Source organism: Daldinia childiae, assembly GCF_008694065.1.
Source record: "Daldinia childiae strain JS-1345 chromosome Unknown Scaffold5, whole genome shotgun sequence".
Taxonomy (NCBI): domain Eukaryota; kingdom Fungi; phylum Ascomycota; class Sordariomycetes; order Xylariales; family Hypoxylaceae; genus Daldinia; species Daldinia childiae.
This window is the reverse complement of record NW_022984646.1, coordinates 2,649,510-2,670,229: the sequence shown is the minus strand read 5'-3', so window position 1 is coordinate 2,670,229 and position 20,720 is coordinate 2,649,510. Positions and strand designations below refer to the sequence as shown.

General features: G+C 48.1%; 7 protein-coding genes across 8 annotated transcripts; 3 read left to right on the top strand and 4 right to left on the bottom strand.

Annotated features, from left to right (window-relative positions):
* Positions 1 to 122: 122 nt before the first annotated feature.
* GL218_05860 (Free methionine-R-sulfoxide reductase) lies at positions 123 to 2,322 on the bottom strand (the record flags this gene model as incomplete). The annotated part of the gene is made up of 6 exons (XM_033582552.1): positions 123 to 478; positions 562 to 641; positions 713 to 717; positions 778 to 882; positions 1,624 to 1,835; positions 1,908 to 2,322. The coding sequence occupies 6 exons, from the start codon at positions 2,320 to 2,322 to the stop codon at positions 123 to 125; spliced, it is 1,173 nt and encodes a 390-aa protein (XP_033434450.1).
* Positions 2,323 to 4,193: 1,871 nt separating this feature from the next.
* GL218_05859 (uncharacterized protein) lies at positions 4,194 to 5,609 on the top strand (the record flags this gene model as incomplete). Its single annotated transcript, XM_033582551.1, has 1 exon — positions 4,194 to 5,609. The coding sequence occupies one exon, from the start codon at positions 4,194 to 4,196 to the stop codon at positions 5,607 to 5,609; it is 1,416 nt and encodes a 471-aa protein (XP_033434307.1).
* A 140-nt stretch (positions 5,610 to 5,749) lies between these two features.
* Positions 5,750 to 7,988, bottom strand: GL218_05858 (the record flags this gene model as incomplete). Of its 2 annotated transcripts, XM_033582549.1 has the most annotated exons (4): positions 5,750 to 7,489; positions 7,554 to 7,664; positions 7,773 to 7,789; positions 7,874 to 7,988. In XM_033582549.1, the coding sequence occupies 4 exons, from the start codon at positions 7,986 to 7,988 to the stop codon at positions 5,750 to 5,752; spliced, it is 1,983 nt and encodes a 660-aa protein (XP_033434305.1). The 2 variants fall into 2 exon arrangements, with proteins under 2 accessions (XP_033434305.1, XP_033434306.1); XM_033582550.1 differs by lacking the exon at positions 7,554 to 7,664.
* A 1,113-nt stretch (positions 7,989 to 9,101) lies between these two features.
* On the top strand, positions 9,102 to 9,877 carry GL218_05857 (uncharacterized protein; the record flags this gene model as incomplete). The annotated part of the gene is made up of 2 exons (XM_033582548.1): positions 9,102 to 9,239; positions 9,365 to 9,877. 2 exons carry the CDS (start codon positions 9,102 to 9,104, stop codon positions 9,875 to 9,877), a joined length of 651 nt encoding a protein of 216 aa, XP_033434303.1.
* Positions 9,878 to 10,761: 884 nt separating this feature from the next.
* On the top strand, positions 10,762 to 12,521 carry GL218_05856 (L-2,4-diaminobutyrate decarboxylase; the record flags this gene model as incomplete). Its single annotated transcript, XM_033582547.1, has 3 exons — positions 10,762 to 11,632; positions 11,709 to 11,830; positions 11,946 to 12,521. The coding sequence occupies 3 exons, from the start codon at positions 10,762 to 10,764 to the stop codon at positions 12,519 to 12,521; spliced, it is 1,569 nt and encodes a 522-aa protein (XP_033434302.1).
* Positions 12,522 to 13,075: 554 nt separating this feature from the next.
* On the bottom strand, positions 13,076 to 13,375 carry GL218_05855 (uncharacterized protein; the record flags this gene model as incomplete). Its single annotated transcript, XM_033582546.1, has 1 exon — positions 13,076 to 13,375. The coding sequence occupies one exon, from the start codon at positions 13,373 to 13,375 to the stop codon at positions 13,076 to 13,078; it is 300 nt and encodes a 99-aa protein (XP_033434301.1).
* A 1,368-nt stretch (positions 13,376 to 14,743) lies between these two features.
* GL218_05854 (uncharacterized protein) lies at positions 14,744 to 17,068 on the bottom strand (the record flags this gene model as incomplete). The annotated part of the gene is made up of 2 exons (XM_033582545.1): positions 14,744 to 16,704; positions 16,774 to 17,068. 2 exons carry the CDS (start codon positions 17,066 to 17,068, stop codon positions 14,744 to 14,746), a joined length of 2,256 nt encoding a protein of 751 aa, XP_033434300.1.
* Between the last annotated feature and the right edge of the window lie 3,652 nt (positions 17,069 to 20,720).

Below are 20,720 nucleotides of genomic sequence, written 5' to 3'. Positions count from 1 at the left end.
CACCACAGCCTGCATATGGGAGACTCCAGAATAATACCTTGAATACAATCTAACCTATAATAGGCCAGACGCTGCGATTGAGATAGGCAATAGTTCCGTAAGCCACTTTCATGATTCCTACTTCACCAATCAGAACTCCCCCCCAACAGTTCTGCCAACTGCTCCAAGTACTTCTTATCCACGTCGTCGAATCCGTTGAAGTCCGCACAGTCGACGTCTATGATAGCCACCAACTTCTTCGCTTCTCCGCCTCCGACGACAATAGGCACCACGATCTCACTCTTGCTATCCCCGTCGCAGGCGATGTGTCCCGGGAACTTCTCGACGTCGGGAACCAGCTGTGTTATCTGGGTTTCTGCGGCGGTCCCGCATACCCCTTTACCGAAGGCGATGGATTGGCAGGCGACTTTGCCCTGGAACGGCCCTAAGACGAGCTGGCGTTTTGATGTAGTCGCCTGCGGATCGAGGGTATAGAAGCCTGCAATGGCGCAGTTGTAAATTCGAGCACTTATGTTTTAAGAAGCCATAAAGCCTGCTTCCATATTTCGATATTTTACTAACCTGCCCAGTTCACCTGGTTGCTTGGGTGAGGCAACGATTTATAAGCGTGCCATAAGAGGGATGCTGCGTTGGCAAGATTGCTTCAAGGACTCATCCGTCAGTTCAACTCCAAACTGACGATACTACTTCGATCGAGAGCCGGAAGACATACCATACCTAAGGAGGCACAAGTATAAGTGTGAGTCTGGTGCTTGAGTTCTGAGGGCATGAACGCACCCAGTTTCTTTGGCCGTCAAAGAGACCTTCAGCCTGTAAGAGGACTTGCGTGTAAGCCTGCTCTTTTGTCACGCCCTCGGCAAAATTCGATGCATCCGCATGAACCTATGAGTATAAGTCAGAGACGAAATTTCAATGTGTAAGTTTAGGGTAGGGGCGGAGAGGTTTTTGAGATTCCGAACCATTTTGTAGCCCACAGCAATATCTATCACAAGTTTTAAATCTCGAGATCTCTGGTGGTCTCCCAAGTATAGTGTGGCCACTGCGGATGATCTCACACGCTAATATTCGTATTTATATATACCTAGTTCTTGTATAATCAACTTAACGTCCAACGATAAAGACGATGACTCGTGAGGGAAAAAGGGTTTTTGCATGTCGAGCGAGCACGCGATTGTTAGCGGGAGGGACCCACTTCGCCCGCTACTAATACCGAGATTAGCCCTACCGGTACCCGAAACTACCGCTAACCTAAGCGCATCGGCGTGGTAGCAACGGAGCTGTCTACCTCGTACCTTCCCCAGGCATATAAATACGGATCTCGGGATCCCTCTTATAAGACTTATAAGACTAAAGCATATACATGAGCAGGAATTTATCTCTTCTGCGTCTTGATAGTTATACAATAATAGGATGTCATCTCCTAACTTCACTTGCTCATAAAGGCATCCCCATCAACTCTACTAATTCGGCCGCATTCTCTCTAATATCCGCATCTATCGTATTGTTCCTAGAAATCTTCTTAAATTCCCTCCTCCAGCTTTCCCACCTCTCCTGCATTGAAGGTCCCTCATACCGCGTCACATAAAAGTGGTACAATTCCTTGCCGGCGAACCGCATCCACACAGCTGCCGAGGGAATATGCACTCCTATCGGCTCGTAGTCCGACGCCGTCGCCTTCTTAATAACATAGCAGCCCCAGTCTCCCAAAAGCGTCATATCCGCAAACGGACCGCCCATAAAGACTATCGCGGCGAATGAGTTGAGGTTGGTCCATTCATTGTTAGCAGCTTTTTCCACGCTGGATTCAGGTCGGCTATATGGCCAACCAGCTGAGGCTGAACGACCGTTAGAACGTGCTTAGACCCCGTTAATGGTACGGCAGGAGAGACACATGTCGAGTAACTTACAATGCCAGAAATCGCTAAACGAATTCCAGAATCTAGGGAGATCCTGCCACAGCTCAGAGGCTCTGACTGTCCCAGTCGCATCCATGAACCTGTCCAAGCTGTCTCTTCCGGTGCGGTCGACATGCGGAAGCTTGCTAATGGCATCTAAAAGATTAGCAACCTTGATGTGCTCCGAAGGCCAGTCCGCGATGACGTCAATGAAAAATCCCCAGAGCTTGCATAGCTCTTCGTTTATTTCCTCGGCCGAGGTTGTGTCAGCAAGGGTTGCTTGGTGCACATCTGCAGTAAGAAGTATTCCCGCTTCCTCAGCTTCTATATCATCCTCGAGGTAAGCTTTAAGCGCAGCAGTCTGCTCTGTGGTCGCTGCCTCTTCTTGGACCTTTTCGTCAAACCAGGTGTTTGGAATGACAATCATTTCGAAGTTGTATGCATCCACATACAGCCTAAGTCACAGTTGCAAGTCTTAAAAGACGTCGTGGTGAGTCTTGTATAAATCGATACCTAAGAGAATAACCTCGTATGATGCCTAAGTCCGACTATAAAGTCAACTGCGAATGCCAAGACGATGGAACCAACCGCCAATCGGTATTCAAGATCTACATACATACATACATACATGTAGTTACGTAGGTGGACTATCCGGTAAACAACACAGAAGGACTTTGCTCTATTGTAGCTTGTCAACGGGGCTCTCCGGAAAGTTAGCTCCATCTCCTTATTACTAAGACTTCTTAACTCCGCTGCAATATCACCGATGGCGCCAAATCGATGACAAACATCGGGGAGTAAACCTCATCGTAGCCTTAGGTTTGCGGGATTCCTCCCTAGGAATGGTGTATCGTTGAGGGGTTTCCACACCACCTTCATCTAAACGCCGAATCTTAGCTCTACAAACAAAGAAGCATGTGTGATTGACGGTTTTGCTGCAGCTATGGCTTAGAGGCTTCTTACTATGTATTCGGTCTTTAGAAACATGACTTGAAATCAAAACTTCTCTCTTATGCTTGTATGCATATCACCCCTTGACTGTTAAGTCGGATGTTCCTAGGAGTTGAGAGGCAACTTGTTGTAGATATTATTGCCTGGTTGTTATACTCCGAAAGTTAGGTTTTTTTTTCTAAAAAAGAAAAGGGAGAAAAGAAAAGAAAAAGGTCTCATACTACTATGTATACTGAAGTTGCTTGCTCCTTAAGTTGTATCTATGGTTATTGTGGAATAAAGCCCCACTCCGATCAATATGATATTATACTTACGGGGGACTGACGGGAAAGACAACGGTTTTCTTGCTAAAGATGGAAATATAAGCTTCAAACTCATACTTATATCCGATGTTTATGCCTTTTAATCCATATACTAAACCACCACTATGTTATATTAAAACTAACAGACGAGCAAAGAGAGCTAATTTTACATAAAAATGGAATATAAAATTTACTAACAAAAAAAACGTTGAATATTGATATTATTATATCCACCAGGCCAGATGAAAGGAGCCTGCCGGGATCGAACCGGCGACCTAAGGATCTGCAATCCTTCGCTCGTACCACTGAGCTAAGACTCCACGTGACATCGGGTGCTTGCAAGCGTTTATGTAGCGAAGTCTCGGGCGGAGTCTACCTAATATTAGGTACCTTATGTAGGTACCTAAGTCTTAGACGACATAGGCTAAAAAGACGCCATCGTGTAACTGAATTTCGATAGAGAATAAAAAGTACCTACCTAGTTAAACTCTTCACTAGGTAGATACAATACGTATAAGGTACATACCTACTATCCGACCTATATATGTAGACATTTCCGGGGTAGACAAGGTCCATACATATCGAACTGGGGATGTTCATGCACAAGTTGATTGGCGACAGTAACCATAGCGGCCCGCATGAAAAACCCCTGGAATCCAACGTCGTAGTTGCGATGGGATGGGTGTTTAGTTATGCTAGGTACATATGATACTACCCAGAATAGCATGCCACGCTCTCGGAGCCAGATGTCCCGGACAGCCTGTTATTCTGAACAGATCTGCAGATATGGGCGCGACTTGCTATCTCATAGTTTCATCACTGTTTGATTTCTCAGAATGAGTTTCTTTACTTGCTCTCGCTACTAGATAGCTTAGATACGTACAGCTCTTACAAAATCTGAGAGTTGTTAAGAGGTAGATTACCGGAAGCCTACCTAATACTATGTCTTAAACCGAACGAACATCTAATAAGCATCTAAGTTGAAGAAGTCGAAAGAGGTAGGCAGACATAAGAATAGCCCTGAGATGGACCACCCGCTTCCGCAATGGGCGCGATAACAATGCGAACAAGCAGGCGAGCCCTCGTCTCAAGCTCTCGCCTGCGACAAATCGTCCTCGTCTCCGTGATCTGCCTGGCGTTATACTGCTTCCTCCTGGTACCCGACCATAGCCTCGACTCGTCGCGACCAGCCATGGCCGACACCTTTCATCACCCACACTCCGCCTCTAACTCCAACCCCAACCCCAACTCAAAGAACAAACCACCGCCATCACCCGCCCTCCTCAACAACCTCTCCCTCACATCCGCGCAGTGCACAACCTTCTTCCCAGGCCTAACCAAAGAAATCGACGACGTCGTCTCCAAAGGCCCCTTCACCCTACGCCGGAACCCGCACGGCCTCGGCCCAAGCATCCTGCGCATCCGCTCCGGACGGCTATACATCCTAACCTACGCGCGCAAAGTCGACCTATCAGAAGCCATGCTGCAGCACCGCTCCGCAACGCTCCACCAACTCGCCAACGCGCTGCTCACAATCCCATCCACCGAGCCCCTGCCCGACGCCATCCTAGCCTTCAACCACGAAGACGACCCAACCTCGCCATCCCTATCATACTCGCGCCCCGCCGACCCGTCCTTCAACGGTCCCAACAAGCACTTCTTCGCCATCCCGCACTTCAGTTTCTTCGCCTGGCCCATCTCCAGCGTGCGCTCGTTCCCGCGCGCCGCAGAATCCACCCGCAGTCTCGAATCGCGGTTCCCGTCCTGGAGCAGCAAAGACCCCCGCGCCATCTGGCGCGGCACGACCTGGTTCAACAGCCCGCGCGGCGGCGGCCGTCTCCGCCACGACCTGGTCCTAAGCGCGCGGGGGAAACCGTGGGCGGACGTGGAGCCCCTCGCCGCGAACGGCAGCAACGCCTTGATGATCGAGGATTTCTGCCGCTACCGGTATATCGTGCACACGGAGGGCGTGACGTACAGCGGGCGGTTCCAGTACCACCAGTTGTGCGCGAGCGTGGTTTTGACGCCGCCTATCGCCTGGATGCAGCATGTCACGCACCTTGCGCGGCCTGTCTTTAGTTACCAGCTCGAGGGCGTGGAGCGCACTGCCCTTGATAGTAGTAGGAAATTGGTGCCGTACCCGGCGCCCTGGGTGAAGGATGCCTGGCCGAAGGAGTATGATCCCCGGGAGGCGAATATCGTGTTTGTGGCACCGGATTGGAGCGATCTAGAAGCTACGGTTGAGTGGCTAGAGCGGCATCCCAAGATTGCCGAGGGCATTGCGCGGCGGCAGAGGGAGCTATTCGATGGCGGGGGATATTTCAGCCCCGCGGCGGAGATGTGTTACTGGCGTGCCTTGCTCCGGGGTTGGAGCGAAGTAGTCCGGACCGAAGGACAGGGCTTTGAAAACCTAGAGGAGATACCTTGGGAGGAATTCAGCTTGAAAGAGATCCATAAATAGCTTGCCATAGAAAAGATACGTAGTATAGGGGGAAAACATGGGCACAATGGTTGGGATATATACTTTCTAAATTTTCTTCATTGATATGATACACCTTGTGATTATTATTTTATATATACACGTATGTGTAGGGCATCTAATTAACCGCTCCTCGCGCTCAGGCTGGCGAACGCATCTGGACTGTGTCGGCCGTTATTCCAAGCCATCTCCATTCCAAGAGTCATGCTCTCTCTGCTTCTGGCACCTGAGGGAGCTGGATTGTGATTATTGGGTACTGCGAACGGCGAAGGAGCCGCGGCTGCGTTTGGAACAGGAGTTGCTGCATTGTGCATAAAAGGGTTATTACTTCCCGCTAAGGGTGATGATGTGTTTTGTTGCAGAGGTACCTGCGGCTGTGCTGGTAGGGGGGCTGTTTGGTTTATCTGAGTACTGGGTGCACTCTGATCTTGTACCTGTGGACGAGCCGGGGCTAGCTGAGGGTAGTTATATAGAGCCATGATTGAAGCGGTATTAGGCCTTTGAGGCTGTTGCTGTTGGTACACCGGTTGAGGTGCCACTTGTGCGGGAGGTTGTGTCTCGTACCACGCTTGTTGGGTTGGCTGGGACATCACGGCTGGAGCGGACGCTTGTACAGGCTGGCTCGTCGTAAAGAACGGGTTGCTCGGGTTGTTCGCATTGCTCGCATACGTAGAGTGAGATGAGTTATAAAAATTCTGTTGCGACTGTTCGGGTATCTGATTTAGAGTTGGCGACACGACTCTAGTAGGAGATCTAGCGAAAGGGTTATTTGCAAGAGAGCCCTGGTTCTGGAATGGGGAAGTGTTTAACGAAAGTGCGGGCTGCGGATTTGCAGGAGCTTGTAGGAACGGATTATAGCTTTGCGGTTGCTGTGTAGGTAGCTGAAAATAGCTCTGACTGCTAGCAAGTGAAGGCTGTGCATAACTCTGTGTTTGCGGAATTGGTGGAGTCATCGGCTGCGAGTAGTAAGACTGCGACATGGGCTGCGGAGTCGGTACTCCTCCGGTATGATGTGGGAAGAGTGCCTGTTGAGGAGCCGGTGCTATAGACAAGTTCAAGTTCTGCAAGCTCTGGTTCAAGTTAAAATCGGCTTGCTGATTCGGCATCCCAAATGGATTTGTAGCATAAAAGGGGTTCCTGTTCTGCAAAGTTCCTGTCGACTGCGACGACTGAGGTTGAGCTGGCTGTATGTCCCATGGGTTGTTTGACACGGTGCTAGCTGGACTCCGCGCTGTCGGTGGACTAGACTTCGACAGCCCGATCGAGGGCGCGGTTCTCGGCGTCAAGGGTTGAGGTGTTAACGACCTAGAGGTTGGAGGAGGTATAGAACTGTCACGACTTGGTAGAGATAACGGGGGTCCTCCTCCACCTTCTCCTAGCCGCACTAAAGCTTCTATTGTTTTTTCAAGGTTACCATTGACACCCTTTAAAATCATAGCGTTGCGTTTGTCATCCGTAAACCCCATATCCCTGAGCTGTGTTAACTTCTGTGCCATATCCTCTGGGGTGTCTTGATGCACGCTAGCTCCAAAAACCTTAGGAGCCTTGTTGCGCGACTGGTCAGGGCTGCGTGGGGGGTCGTGGACGCCGAAGACACTTTCGCGTGGACGCGTTTCCTTCTTGGACCGAAAGGAGAAGAAACGACTACCAGTCTTAGGCGGTAGTGGTGGCGGAGTACCCTCGTCTGAGCTTCCGGTATTATGCTTTTTCGTACCGTTTACAGCCTTCGGTTGCACGTACTTGGCCCGTATAAATCGTTCCATGGCGGAATCAGCTTCGTCAGCATCGATCGGTACCGGCGGCTTCTTATTTTGAGGATTATAAGTCTTGTTTGACGCGTCGTTTCCTACTCGCTTCATACTCTACTAATGTAGTTAGTCAAGACTGAGCGAACCCCATCCCTGGGAGCTTCTAGGTGATTCGTACTTCGACTTGATCGTTGGACCAGCTGTCCATACTGAGCGATTTAACTTTAGATATATGTGTGCCCAATTTGCGATGGATGGCGGCGCATCGCATGCAGAGAAAAACACCAAGCTGTAACTATATTAGCGTTGAGTTCGTGTCGATTTTGTTGGATATAATAATTTAGATGACGGTTAAAAATCTATGATAGTAGTGACGGAGGAGGCCTCGAATACGTACATTCCATGATGCCCAAGCTAGAGGAGGCAAGTTAGCTCTATAAGTTTCGATTCTGTATTGTAGATATGGAAAGGTATTAGCTTTTTGCGGGTAGCACATACATGGATTTCTTGCTTGACAATCGGCGCAAAAATTATTTCCTGGTACATTATGTACAAGATCCTGTAAGACCTTTTCATTTCGCGCCTGCTGGCGCTTGCTCATAAGCCCAGACATACTTGCGCTCGTTGATTGAATTATAAATGGATATTCTCGTGAGCATCGGTCGAGTACGAGTACGAGTCTAGTTGCAACGGCGCGCGGCTGAAAAAAAAAGTTGGGCTTCCGACAAACAACAAAATAGGAAATTCGCGTGGAGGCTGGGAGACGACTGAAGCCGAAGGAGGGTATGTCGCTTTTTAGATATAGGTCAGGGGGGTTATTTCTTCCTCAATTCGGATTGGGCCTTTATCAGCTGGAACTGAGCATTATGATTTGAGAATTGTCAGATAAAAAAAAAGGAGCGTAGCATGTACAAACAAACATGCGTGCTGATAAGATTGAAATATCTCGATTAACTCAACCTGAAGCTCAAGAACCAGAAGAGGAAAAAGACAAAAAAAGGAAACCGGAGAAAGAGTGTGTCCTAGGTCATTTTCGACTCCAAACGAAGTATGAAGATTGAAGAAAGGATCGACGGAGCCTAAAGACGGAGTTTAAGACGGGGTCTGGATCGCAATGGCTTCCATGTATGTACCTCTTAAGAATTGTAAAAGACCCCATAAAAAATAAAGGAGGAAAAACGGGAAAGCACTTTTTTAGTTAAACGATTTTAACTCCTAGCCGAGCTGAACTTAGCTTAGTAACTAATCCAGCGCCCACTCATATCCACTTACATTACCCCACTTTTAAAAAATAAGCCTAAAACAGCCCAAATCCGTTTCTCGCTACCTTTCAATTGGATCCTTATTCAACATTAACGGCCCGTAACCAGACGCTAAAGAACTGCAACAGCTGCCCATACAAAAGCCATTTATTTACGTTGCTTATAGATATTCCCCTTATTTTAAGCGTATTTCGTGCTTACATTTCTTATTTATGTACGCAAGGTCTTAGTCTTAGACACTTAGACATATATCGTAAAGACAGGGAATTAGAGCTCTAGTGCTTATCGACCATGATGACGAGGCGTGCGGACCTAGACATGGGGTCTCGTTCATATCCTCAGCGGTGTGACCGTTTTACCGGGTTGAATAGGTAGGTATATTATAACTCGATACGCACTCGATGCTGCTATGCTCCTTAAATATGTGATATCTTCGTCTATGCTAGGATTTTTTAGAATCAGTCATGTCGGGCATAGAACTTAAACCATCGTTTCCCACAAGTCTTCCATCGGCTGCTTCTGAACCTCCATCCACTCAAGCCATTATCAAGGCACTTTCGCTAGAGCCTCATATCGAGGGAGGATATTTCGTTGAAACTGATGTAGGTATCTTGAAATAGTGATGTTTCTAGCAATGTTGGATAACTGTCGAAGTTATTTGTAACCTCTCATCCTCTCACGATGAACCCCTCGTCTTAAGCAGCAACTAACGAAAACCCCGGACTAGCGTGATCCTCTTCTCATACCTTCCCCTTTCCCTCAAACTCCAGCATCATCTCTTGTGCCACAGAGACCTGGCTTCGACCCGGCTCACCGCAATGCCTCGACCTCCATATTCTACTACCTGACCCCTCAGTCGCCTCAAGGCAACTTTCACCGAAACCGCGGCAGGACCGTACATACCCTACATCGAGGCCGCGGCGTATACGTATTAATACATGCCGACGAGCCTGACCTTCCTGGCGGTGGAAAGAGAATCGAGACGTTCACCGTCGGCCCGGATGTTGCCAATGGTGAGAAGCTGCAGTGGATCGTCGAGGGAGGCAAGTTCAAAGCTAGCTTCTTACTTCCGGATAATGCTAGCGGTAGTGAGAAGACCAGTGGCGGACTCTTAATATCAGAAACGGTGGTTCCGGGCTTCGAATTCTGCGATCACGACTTCTTGAATACAGAAGAGTTCCAAAAGCTAGTTAGCCCCGAGAAGACAGAAGAGTTGGCCTGGCTGGTGAGGAAAGCTTAGCGACGGTTTAGAGACAGCGAGATAAATGTCTTTTCGATCTAGCAGGAAATGAATGAATGAGAAATTAAACATGACGAATAGGACTTACCATCATAACTTATATTCCGAGCAATTGTGATTGAACATTGAGTTACGAGCCTTGACCCCTTTCTTACTATTTCACGCTTCCTAACTTATGAATTCTCGCCATTTCTGACATAACTATACGATAATAACCAGTGCATTATAAAACCACGGTGCAAGTCGTTGCTCATATTTAGAAATGTCGAGAGGGTTTAATCCTACTTGTGAGAATCTTTAACTAGGCGGCTACTTAAGTTTAACAAAATCTAACTAACTAGAACGACAAGCAAAAGTATAGACGTTACATGATGCACCCCCCACTCATCCAATAACAACTTCTTCTCTACCACAAGAAACGACCCAAGGTCCTTGAACACTCCTAGAATTATCATAGGTGCCGAATTACAAATAAAAACCAGAAGCGTAAGATTTAGACGGTGAGCCAGCCTATCCAACTTAGCGTCTTTAAGCCACCAGCATTAGTTAGAGGTAATACTTTGCGATCGATAGACCAGCACCGATCACATAATTTCCAAGCCAACAGATATAAAATCTAGAAATTCCGATCTTAGACTTATTCCACCTCGAGCTGGTCGCTTTGCCTTGAATACTCTCATGAACCGTGACTCATTCCAGCTCGCTTGGCATTTCTCTTCGTTATACACACACACATATATATATTAGCCACTTACATATCCACAGGGCGTAATATCTAAAATAACCACCTACATACAAGCCGTTCCTAGGTCGTAAAGATATAGTATACAAACATAAACCACCGTCCCTATACCGAGGCTTCCAACCTCCCCCATCCCACACCAATGGACACAGAAGCCTTCCTCAGCACCTCCTACACCCTCATCCGATCCGTCGCCGCCGTGCCCCCCGGCACATCCGCACCAACCCTCCCCTCCACCTCCGCCCTCTCCACCGCCCGATCCAGCATCCCCAGTCCCTCCACCCCCAACGCTCTCACCGGCCGCGGTCCCGCCGCCACCCTCGCACACCTAACAGCCGACATCGCGCCCGCGCTCGCCGGCCATAACCGCAGCGGCCGGTACTACGGGTTCGTAACCGGGTCCACGCTGCCGGTCGCCGAGGCCGCTGATAACCTGGTCTCGGCGCTGGATAACAGCCTGCAGGTGCATCTGCCGGGACAGAGCGTGGCGACTGAGGTGGAGGATGTGGCGTTGAGGTTGTTGTTGCGGCTGCTGGGTTTAGACGATGGGGATGGAGAGAGCTGGGCTGGCCGCACTTTTACGACAGGCGCGACGGCAAGTAATGTCTTGGGATTAGCGTGTGGGCGTGAAGCCGTGATTAGCGCACGCTTGCCGGGCGGAGGTGCGGATGGTAGTGTAGGCGAATTAGGACTGCTAGGCGCGTGTGCTGCCGCGGGCGTGAAAGAGATTCAGGTCCTGACGAGTATGGGCCATAGTTCGCTATCGAAGGCTGCGTCGATCGTGGGGCTAGGACGGCATGCGGTCAAGGAACTACGGTATAGCGAGGCTGAGCCCTGGAGGTTGGACTTGGATGCTGTGGAGAAAGAGTTGCAGCGCGAAGGTGTTGCTAGTATTATAGCTGTTAGTGCGGGTGAGGTTAATACGGGAAGATTTGCGACGACTGGCTTCGAGGAGATGCGGCGGTTACGGGATTTGGCTGATAAGTACAAGGCTTGGATACACGTTGATGGTGGTATGTTTTGCTGCCCATACATACACTATATACACATGTGCTGGGATAAATAATGCTAACGTCTGGAAATATCTAGCATTCGGCATCTTTGCCCGCGCCCTGCCAGCAATAAGCGAGTTTGCACGACTCCGGGAGTTTACAGCCGGTCTCGAGTTGGCGGATAGTATCACCGTAGACGGACACAAGCTTCTTAACGTCGTACGTCTTATATAATCCCCTTTCCTTCTTTCATCCCTCTGTCTACCCCAATCCCCCTTCCCCCCTATATCCCTACCACCCCAAATGAACCTCACAGCCGCTAACAAAACCCCAGCCCTACGACACCGGCATATTCTTCACCCGCTCCTCCCACACCCCCCAAGCCGTCTTCCAAAACCCCAACGCAGTGTACCTCTCGACGCCGACCCCTTCCTCCGGCCCCGCCATCCCCAGCCCTCTAAACATCGGGCTCGAGAACTCGCGCCGCTTCCGCGCGCTACCCGTGTACGCCGTGCTCGTAAGCGAGGGCGCGGCGGGCGTAGCCGACATGCTGGCGCGCATGGTGCGGCTAGCGCGGGGGATCGCGGGGGCTATAGCGCGTGGCGACGAGCTGCGAGGAGACTATGAATTACTGCCCGAGCAGAAGGGGGCAGGGGAGAAGGAGGAAGAGGAAGAGAACACGCATATTGTGGTGTTGTTCCGCGCGCGAGACCCGGGGCTCAATGCGGCGTTGGTTGAAAAGATACAGGCGTCGGGGGATTGGTACGTTAGCGGGACGAAATGGGAGGGACAGCCTGCGTGTCGTATTGCGGTGGCGAGCTGGCGGGTTAATGTTGATGAGGATTTGGCGTTTGTGAAGGGTAGACTGGCTGGGATAGCTAAGGAGTGGAAGGACGGGAGTAGTAAATGAATAGGTATTTAGCTAGAATAAATAGTATGAGTTGGGTTAGACTATATAGACTTATATGCCAGAGAAGATGCCTTTAGAGACGATGGCAGAATATATTTTTTATTTCTTTTATTGACCTTGCTAGTTGATGAGTCTCCTAGATAGTCTACCTAGACTAACTCGAAGTTGTAGCAGGAAAACACCCTAATTTAGAATTAGTCTTGAAGCACTTCTCTTATCGTAATATCGAGACTGCTTTGTCTATAAGTGACATATGTTGTAAAAGATCTCCATATGATCCCTTACTGAGAGAGTATATCGAGGATAGGCAAATAGACTCCATGTCGTAGTCTTCAACAGACCTGCCTATATCCTTCGAGGTGGTATGCTCGTACTTTGCAAATCAGCATTCTAACTCGCCGTAGTAATCGATCGAATCGTCTAGCGAGCATACTGCAAACCACAGGCGGCGGATTTTACCGGAATATCAGTCCACCAGCCATCATAGCAGCAGGTCCATGACATTCCCATCTCATCATATCCCATGCGAGCCTCACAACCATCCCTCTATCTCCTCAGCCAAACTTCCGACTCCCCCCCTTCGGCGTCCCCTTTCCATCCTTATCTTTCCCATCCTTATCCTTCACCCTCCCCTTCCCAATCAACTCCAGATGTCCCGCGCGCTCCCCCAACAACTTCTCCGTCTTCGCGACCAGGCCCGCCGCAAGCCGGCGCTGCAGCTTATCAGCCGACGAAGCGTTTTTCACCTTGGACACGCGCGCACCCTTCGACGACTTGGGGGGCTGCGGCTTGGCTTTCCTGCCCGAGGAGGCGGGTGCGCTGGACTTTTTGGGTTTGACGGCGCCTTGGGCCATTTTTTCTTTTTCGTTCTCTTTTCTTTTTTTTTTGGTCTGGCTGGCCGGTCTGGGTCTTTGGGTGTGAGGGTATCGACGGATGACGTTGGCTTGGATAGGGAAGGAATACGCGAATGGTGTATGGTGAGTTTATCGGGATATGATATGATATGATATGATATGATATGATCTGATCTGATATAGCCTCTGCGGGAATCTGCACTTCCGGTCTATTCTGTCGCAAAGCCCCCGCGATGCCGTTTCCCGGTTCACACTGGATTGTAAGAACACCAATACCTGTTAAGCTGACGCTCAAACAGAGAGTATTTTCGTCGTCGCTACCGCAGTAATTGACGTGTATTTGGTTTAAATGGTGGCAGTGCGCGATCCGGATCTCTTCCCCGACTCTCTTTTTCTTGTTGGGAAAGTGAGAAGTCGAGTTGCACAGCAGGAGGACGAAAGAACTGAAATAACTTTATTCATTTTTAGAGAATTTCTATGGAGAAAATTTATATGTGGGGCCAGAACCCCGAGCTAAGCCCCACTGCACGCTGGCCATTCTCCATTTTTCCCGGGCCGCTCCCGGGGAATGCTTGGATCCCGAATGCTACTGCAGGTGCGAAGAGGGCTGTGGAGGTCCGAGAATGCCGAAAGTTGATAACTGATAACTTAATACATTCTCTGAATTGATAAGTCTATCATATCATATCATTCGGCGAGTATGGTTGATATGGAGGTAAGAAAGTGGTAGAGCATTGTTAAATTTTTAGGACATTAAAGAATATTACAGTTATAATCATAAGAGAGTAGTTACATTTATATATCCTAAGTCAATTTACAGCAAACGGTAATGGCCAACTTATGATTCAGCAAGATTTTTAATTTATCTTCTCAAGTCCATCAACTCGAGGCGCTATGCTAAGCTAGCTTCAATCTTGAGCCGTGTAGACTAGATATAATATATACAAAACAGTTATGATTGAACGATGCAATGAGAGTGTCCCCTATGCTGGGTATGGTTGGATATCGATACCTATCTCCTTCTAGTCCTATATTTTTTATCCTTAAACTCCGAGTAGAAAAAAAGATTATCTCCATGCTCAATAACAAAGATGAAGATCAATTCCTAGAACGCCGTATTGTATATGCAAGTATGAGTGCCCGCAGGCGTAGAAAAATATGTAGTAATACAAGGCCGTAGCGGCAATAGAGGTAAAGAAAATTCGTTCAGTTGACGTTGCCCGTGGGTATATATATGCGATGCGATGCTATGCGATGAATGTACAGTACCCTCTAATGCAATGAGACGTAGGAGACGAGAAAGGAACACGTCGACTAAATGAAACATTAAGAAGATTATACTTCTTAATTAAGAAATAGGCGTCGCCTCTATTGCACACTGAGGTACAGGTCATCGCCATGTCTCGTAGGAGTCAGCTTCGGCTGCCACGTTGGTGTAGCAGGAAGGGAACCTCTAGGAGAGGGCGGGCTTAATTTATTATTCTTAGGATCAAGTGCGAGTTCTACCGCCTTGCCGTTTCCAAGGCGTTTTGCCAATAGCGAGCTAGCACCCGCGTTGCTTTGGTTTGTTTGTGCCTGGCTCAAAGGCGAGACCGCACGTGCTATATGTGGACGCGGTTGGTCCCCCGAGCCCGATCGCAATGACATGGGAGACGGAGTTCGGTGCCTGTCAATTACCAAAGGACTAGGTGAAGCTTCGGTCCCAGAGATTTGCCCCGGAGGTGTTTGAAGCCTGTCCGGGAACCAAGCCTCGTCATTGGGTAACCGCGGTGAGAAACGTGATAGCGGACTCTGGATTGACGGACGCGTGTCGTCGAGCCGAGGAGGCCGTACCAATTCCGTCTCGCTAATTAGGCTTGTTTTTGACGTCTGAGCACTGTCTTGACGTTTAGGCTTTAAAGGTTTAGGATAAGGTGAGTTGCCATCTTTCAAAAGGATAGCGTCGCCCTTCAATGTCGGGCTGGGCTGGCCAGGAGGCGAGTTTGAAAATGAGGCCCTATTCGTGGGGTCGATTTGAAGTAAAGCTCGGTTGAGGCGTCCTGAGACATCGACGTATTTGGCTTGGGCAAGCTCGGGGGTAGGGGTACGTGTTAGATCTCTCGGTGTTGGGGGGTGCGACAAATGAGTCCCATCAAGCCTGTCAATATCTTCATTTACCGAACTCGTCGAATAGGAGTTGATTGTTGTAAAAGAGTCGTCGGATAAAGACGTATCAGATCGGCCGCGCTGGATCCCATGTCCACCATAAGACATTAAACGAGTGCGGCGGGCTAAACTATCTTGTGAATATACGCTGGAAGAGCGTTGATGCCTTTTAGTAGAACGCTTTTTAGATAAGAAGGCTGACGGTGGCTTGTTAGGAATTCCGTAAGCAGCCGAGACTGCTGCCGAGATCGTCTCGGTCTCCTCTTCTCTCTTCTCTATTGGCGCCATGGTCAGAGGGGTATATGTGTCGAGTTCTGCAACCGCCGAGACCTGCTTCTGATCAGATTGGCGGTGTTTGTTGTTCCGTACCCAGTTTCCAAATTTATCAGTGATATACGCAGGTGTTACTCCTGTCATATTTGTTAGGAGACTAGTCTTGTTGGTCTGTTGTGTACGCGCAGATGACTCGCGAGATAATACTGCGTCCGACTTGAATAGGTCTTTTGGTGGCGGAGGAGGTCGAGGAGGAGGAGCTGTAAATTCCATAGTGGGTTTGGCGGGGAGGAGTTTTGATGTTGGTCTATTAACTGGAATCTGGGACGACATTGAAGCTGGGGTTGAGCTTAAAGAGCGTGAGATGCCGAGCCCAAAGGACTCCTGACTGGGGGCTGGTGAAAGGAAAGGGCTAGGCGAGGGAAGTCTGGGTGGAGTACGAGGCGGCATAGGAGAAGCAGGGAACAGCGGCGATGCTGTGCGATGTTGTGGCAGCTGTGGTGGCGTTTCAAGATCCGTGAAACTACGGGACGGCGCCGACATGAAGTTCCCCGACTCGGGTGTCTCAACTCCGCCTCTCTCCGCCATATCGGGAGATCTACTCTTAAGCCCTTGATAATTCCGTCTGCGCATACGTCTAGCAAAGAAGATAGCAGCTATTATGATTATGATGGCGATGATGACGCCAATAACGATTCCAGCAATTTGACCGCCCGTGAGAGAGTTTGATGAGTCGGATGATGAGGAAGCAGCCTCGACCGTCGATCCGGTTTGAGTTGGTGAGGGAACGACTATCGACGCTGGCACTCCAGTTGGGGAGTTTGCGATTGTGGCCGTTAGGACAGCATGCGTGTTTGGTAGCGCATTTGGCACATTAGAGCACATAAGATAGGCATCGCGCTTAACAGAACCTATCATCGATGTTAATGTCTGTAGATCTGTAGATATCATATAACCTAGAAGAAACTTGGTGTACTTACTGGTAATGTCCTTTTTATCACATATTCCACGTTGTGCTTCGGTACTAATACATTGTAGTGCTCCCTCCCCGATCGTGTATCCCGAATGTGATTGCTCCGAGCACATGCATTGTAACGTCGGATTCTGTGTGCAGTCTGTCGATGGGTAGTTGGCCACTACGAACGACTCCAGACAGGGCTGAGCACATGTTGGTACCAAGGCCGCGATATCACCACCGAGCTTCGCACCAGCGGTGACGCTGGCTGAAAGGGTAATCCATATTAAGAGGCAACGAGCCAAAGACTCGAAAGCCATTCTACTCGTAATTATCTTAGGGGGGCTGTCAGTATACGATATTGTCATATAACCGGCCTCCGTTCTGGTGTTGTTTTGTGGGTGAGGTACATTGCATCCTTTGATCGTCAGAGACTACTCTGGAGATCTACAGGCCTCCCCGATTATGTTCGATGAAGAGCAAAAGGTGAGAAGAGGTCTCGAGAGGCCGGTCCTCGTGGCTACGAGCTGGGATATATGGTTTTAAGAGACTGATTAAACTAACCTATGAGAGGGGGAGTGACTTAAGGATGGGGAAGTCAGCATCCCAGCACGTTGGTTCTGCACAGCCCAGGATAGATGGAATTTGAAGAACCCTAGCAAGGAAATAATATAATATATGGAAATGGTATGAAATGGAGAAAGGGTTCGAAGGATGGTGGAGCCAGAAAAAGAGAGGAGGAGCTTGTTACAGAAGGTGATAAAAGACTCAGCACTGAAGGGGGCGAGAATGGGGTCAGATGAATGAAACGACCTTGGGCCTTGGGCCTCTCTATGTACGTATACGACATACGATTTTAAGAATGACACTGTTCATGTTGGTGATGATGCTGCGGGTGCTTAAGCCACAATATGAGCGATAGAGACCGGACGCCAATAGGAAATATTGATGATTTGACGGGTGGTAGCATTCAATATTTTAGCATCCGAGCAATATCTAAACTGGCATGCTGGCATGAGGGTAGTGCCACAGGTGTGTACCGTAGATGCGGCCGGCCATGGCATTGCTTGCTTACAGATAGCAACCCCATGCGAGGTAGGTAAGGGTAGCTAGAAAAGACATATCTATTGTCGTGTTGAAGCTGGTACTATACGTAGAAGTAGGAGTGTATGAATAAATCAATGTAGGTTCAATTGGGTTCAATACATGCGAGTAGGATCAGTTCTATCAAGAAAGGATCGACAGAAATAATTGTGATTGGACAATTGTTTCTTAATTGGTGATCTGCATGCTGTATGTGTAAGAGGTGTAAGAGCTCAGAATATTAAGACACGCCCGGTAAAGACTGATCTCGATAGCGGAACGACAGGGGTGATTACTCATAAGTTAAATATAGATCTCTTCCGCAAAATAAACTCTGGAGAAGGGAAGGTGTACCGGCAGAAAGGCGTCAAAAAAGGTGGCGCACCCACTACCAACGCATACAAAAGTATTATATTTCAAAAAGTTATTCTATACCCAAACCTACCTTTAAAAATAAAAAAAAATTATTATAATAAAATTAAACTATTAAATTATAATCGGATGATTTTTTTATTATTTATATTAATTCAAGTTGGTACGTAATTATAAGTTATATTATTATTGTAAAAGTATTAAATATTAATATAAAACCACATCTATTTAAGGGCTTATTTCCCAATCTTAGACTAAATAAAAAATATAGTAAAAGAGGCCATTATCAAGGCTATCGAATAGTATATATCATAATTAATCTAGTCTTAAATTGGCTGAATTATAGCCGTTAGAAGTTAGAGTGTTTTTGGTATATTTTGGTAGGAAGCGCCACCTTTTTTGACGCCCTTCTGACCGGGGAGGGGCAGACTAGGCAGTGTAATGCATATAGTAGGGGGGTATACATATGGAAGTGACACCTTGGCTTGCGCGCGTCTAACTTTAAACGTCGCCGCAAATCGCCAGAGCCTGGAACGGTAGCGCTTACTAGCCAATATAATGTATGCGCTATTCAAGTAGTGAGATATGTATGCACCTACACATCACCAAGGCTAAGCAAGCCCATAGCCGCCGCCATATCATTGATGAATATACGCCTCAATATGCACATATATGCATCCATCCGCATCTCTTCGGATATAGGAATTAGGTAGCAATCTGCGTGCAACGTCACCATCTAAGCAGTTCGTGCCTCTAAGAAGCAGGTACTTATGTACCTCGATTCCTACCAGGGGTTCCAATGACGATCGTCCAATCAGGCCTCGCTGTGCCTCTGCCGTCCAACCTTAAAACAATTAAAGCTCTTCAACGTGCGACTAAAAGGATATCCTAGCTGGTTTCAGGAATACTACTAGGTATTGTCGTCTCCTGCTTTATCGAGTATGCGATTTACAACATGACAACTCGTGCCACAACTCATCATTGAGAAAAACGTCAGCAATGGAGAAATGGAAAAATAGAATTCCGTCGCAAGCCGTACGGAATCGGCTTCCCCGGCCTTTTGAATATGTTCGGCATCGACTATTAATGAATATCATATGAGTAAATAGCTGCTTTAGATGCTTAGGCAGCTTACAATTAATCTTAAGCAAATTTCAAATGCTCTATTTATTGTCGATACCTTGTAGTAGTTTACTACTCAGCTCTTTGCTTACCTAGGTACCTACCTAGATAGGTATTCTAGAAACCTTCCAAATTTCAAGATACTAATAATATAAACATGGCTGATTAGGCAAAGTCCTCGTGGTCATGACTAGGATATCAACAAGTTTCTTTTTTCTTGGCGGCTCCGAGTCAATCTATTTAGAAACCCGTTCCTGTGCTCGTTCTCGCTTTTTAGCCACGTGCGTCGCGTGGAGAGAAGCTTGACAGTATTTAGATGGAGACTGCATCCTTCTTTGTTTCGTTGATACTATGGTTCTCCCATAGACGTGTTTCGAAACAGCACGCCGATCAAGGCGAAGCCGAACGAATAGGAAGGTTACATGGTAAAAAGGATTTTTCCAGCAGAATTCTGTCGTGGAAAATCAAATGACTTTTTTCTGTGAATAGGTATCTAGTCGTCTCTCATTAACTACAATCCTCTTGCGTAGGATTATTATTTATTGAGCGCCTCAAGAGAAAAGAAAAGCGGTGTCAGCGCACCAACGGCTTGGTGGAATGCCTACGTAGTTCGCTCCTCGTAGTTTTGATATCGAAATAGTCGCATACATGACTCAACACGCAAAACTGGTTCGCCTAATACTTGGTAGGCCGATTTCGATCAATCCTAGCCCCTCTCACGCAGCTCCTCCGCTTGGAACAAAATCTGCTTGAGCCCGACTCGACTTGATGACTCTCTGGACTTGTTCCTCTGTCTCATCCCAGTCGTCAGGCTTCAACGCGACCAAGTCAATCTCGAGATCTTGCGCGATAGCATTGAGAGCATCAAAGCTCTTCTTATCCGAGATGAAAGTAATACTGACACCGACACGGCCAAAACGACCGGTTCGACCAATACGGTGGAGGTAGGTCTCCGTGTCGTGCATGCTATCTCCTACTCCCTTCATCGGGATATCGTAATTGATGACCATAGAAACCGTGGAAACGTCTATTCCACGAGCAAGGACGTTAGTGGTGATGAGGACCTTGGACTTTCCAGTTCGGAACTCTTCCAACAGCGCATCTCGTTCGCTCCCTTCGTAGGCACCATGCAGGACTGATACCTTGTGACCGTCGCTTGCCATTTTTTGCTGGATTTGGGTGGCGCTATCTCGCGTCTAATTTTGTTAGCAGACGGCACGCATACTAGCTACTAAGTTGCTGGATACATACCTTGACAAAAATAATAGAGGAGCCGATGTTCATCAAACCGTACAGCTTGCAGAGGATGTCGTACTTATCCGATTCCGAAGGACAGTCCATATACATCTGCGAGATGCCCTTCACTGTGAGTTCCTGCACCTTCAACTTTATCAT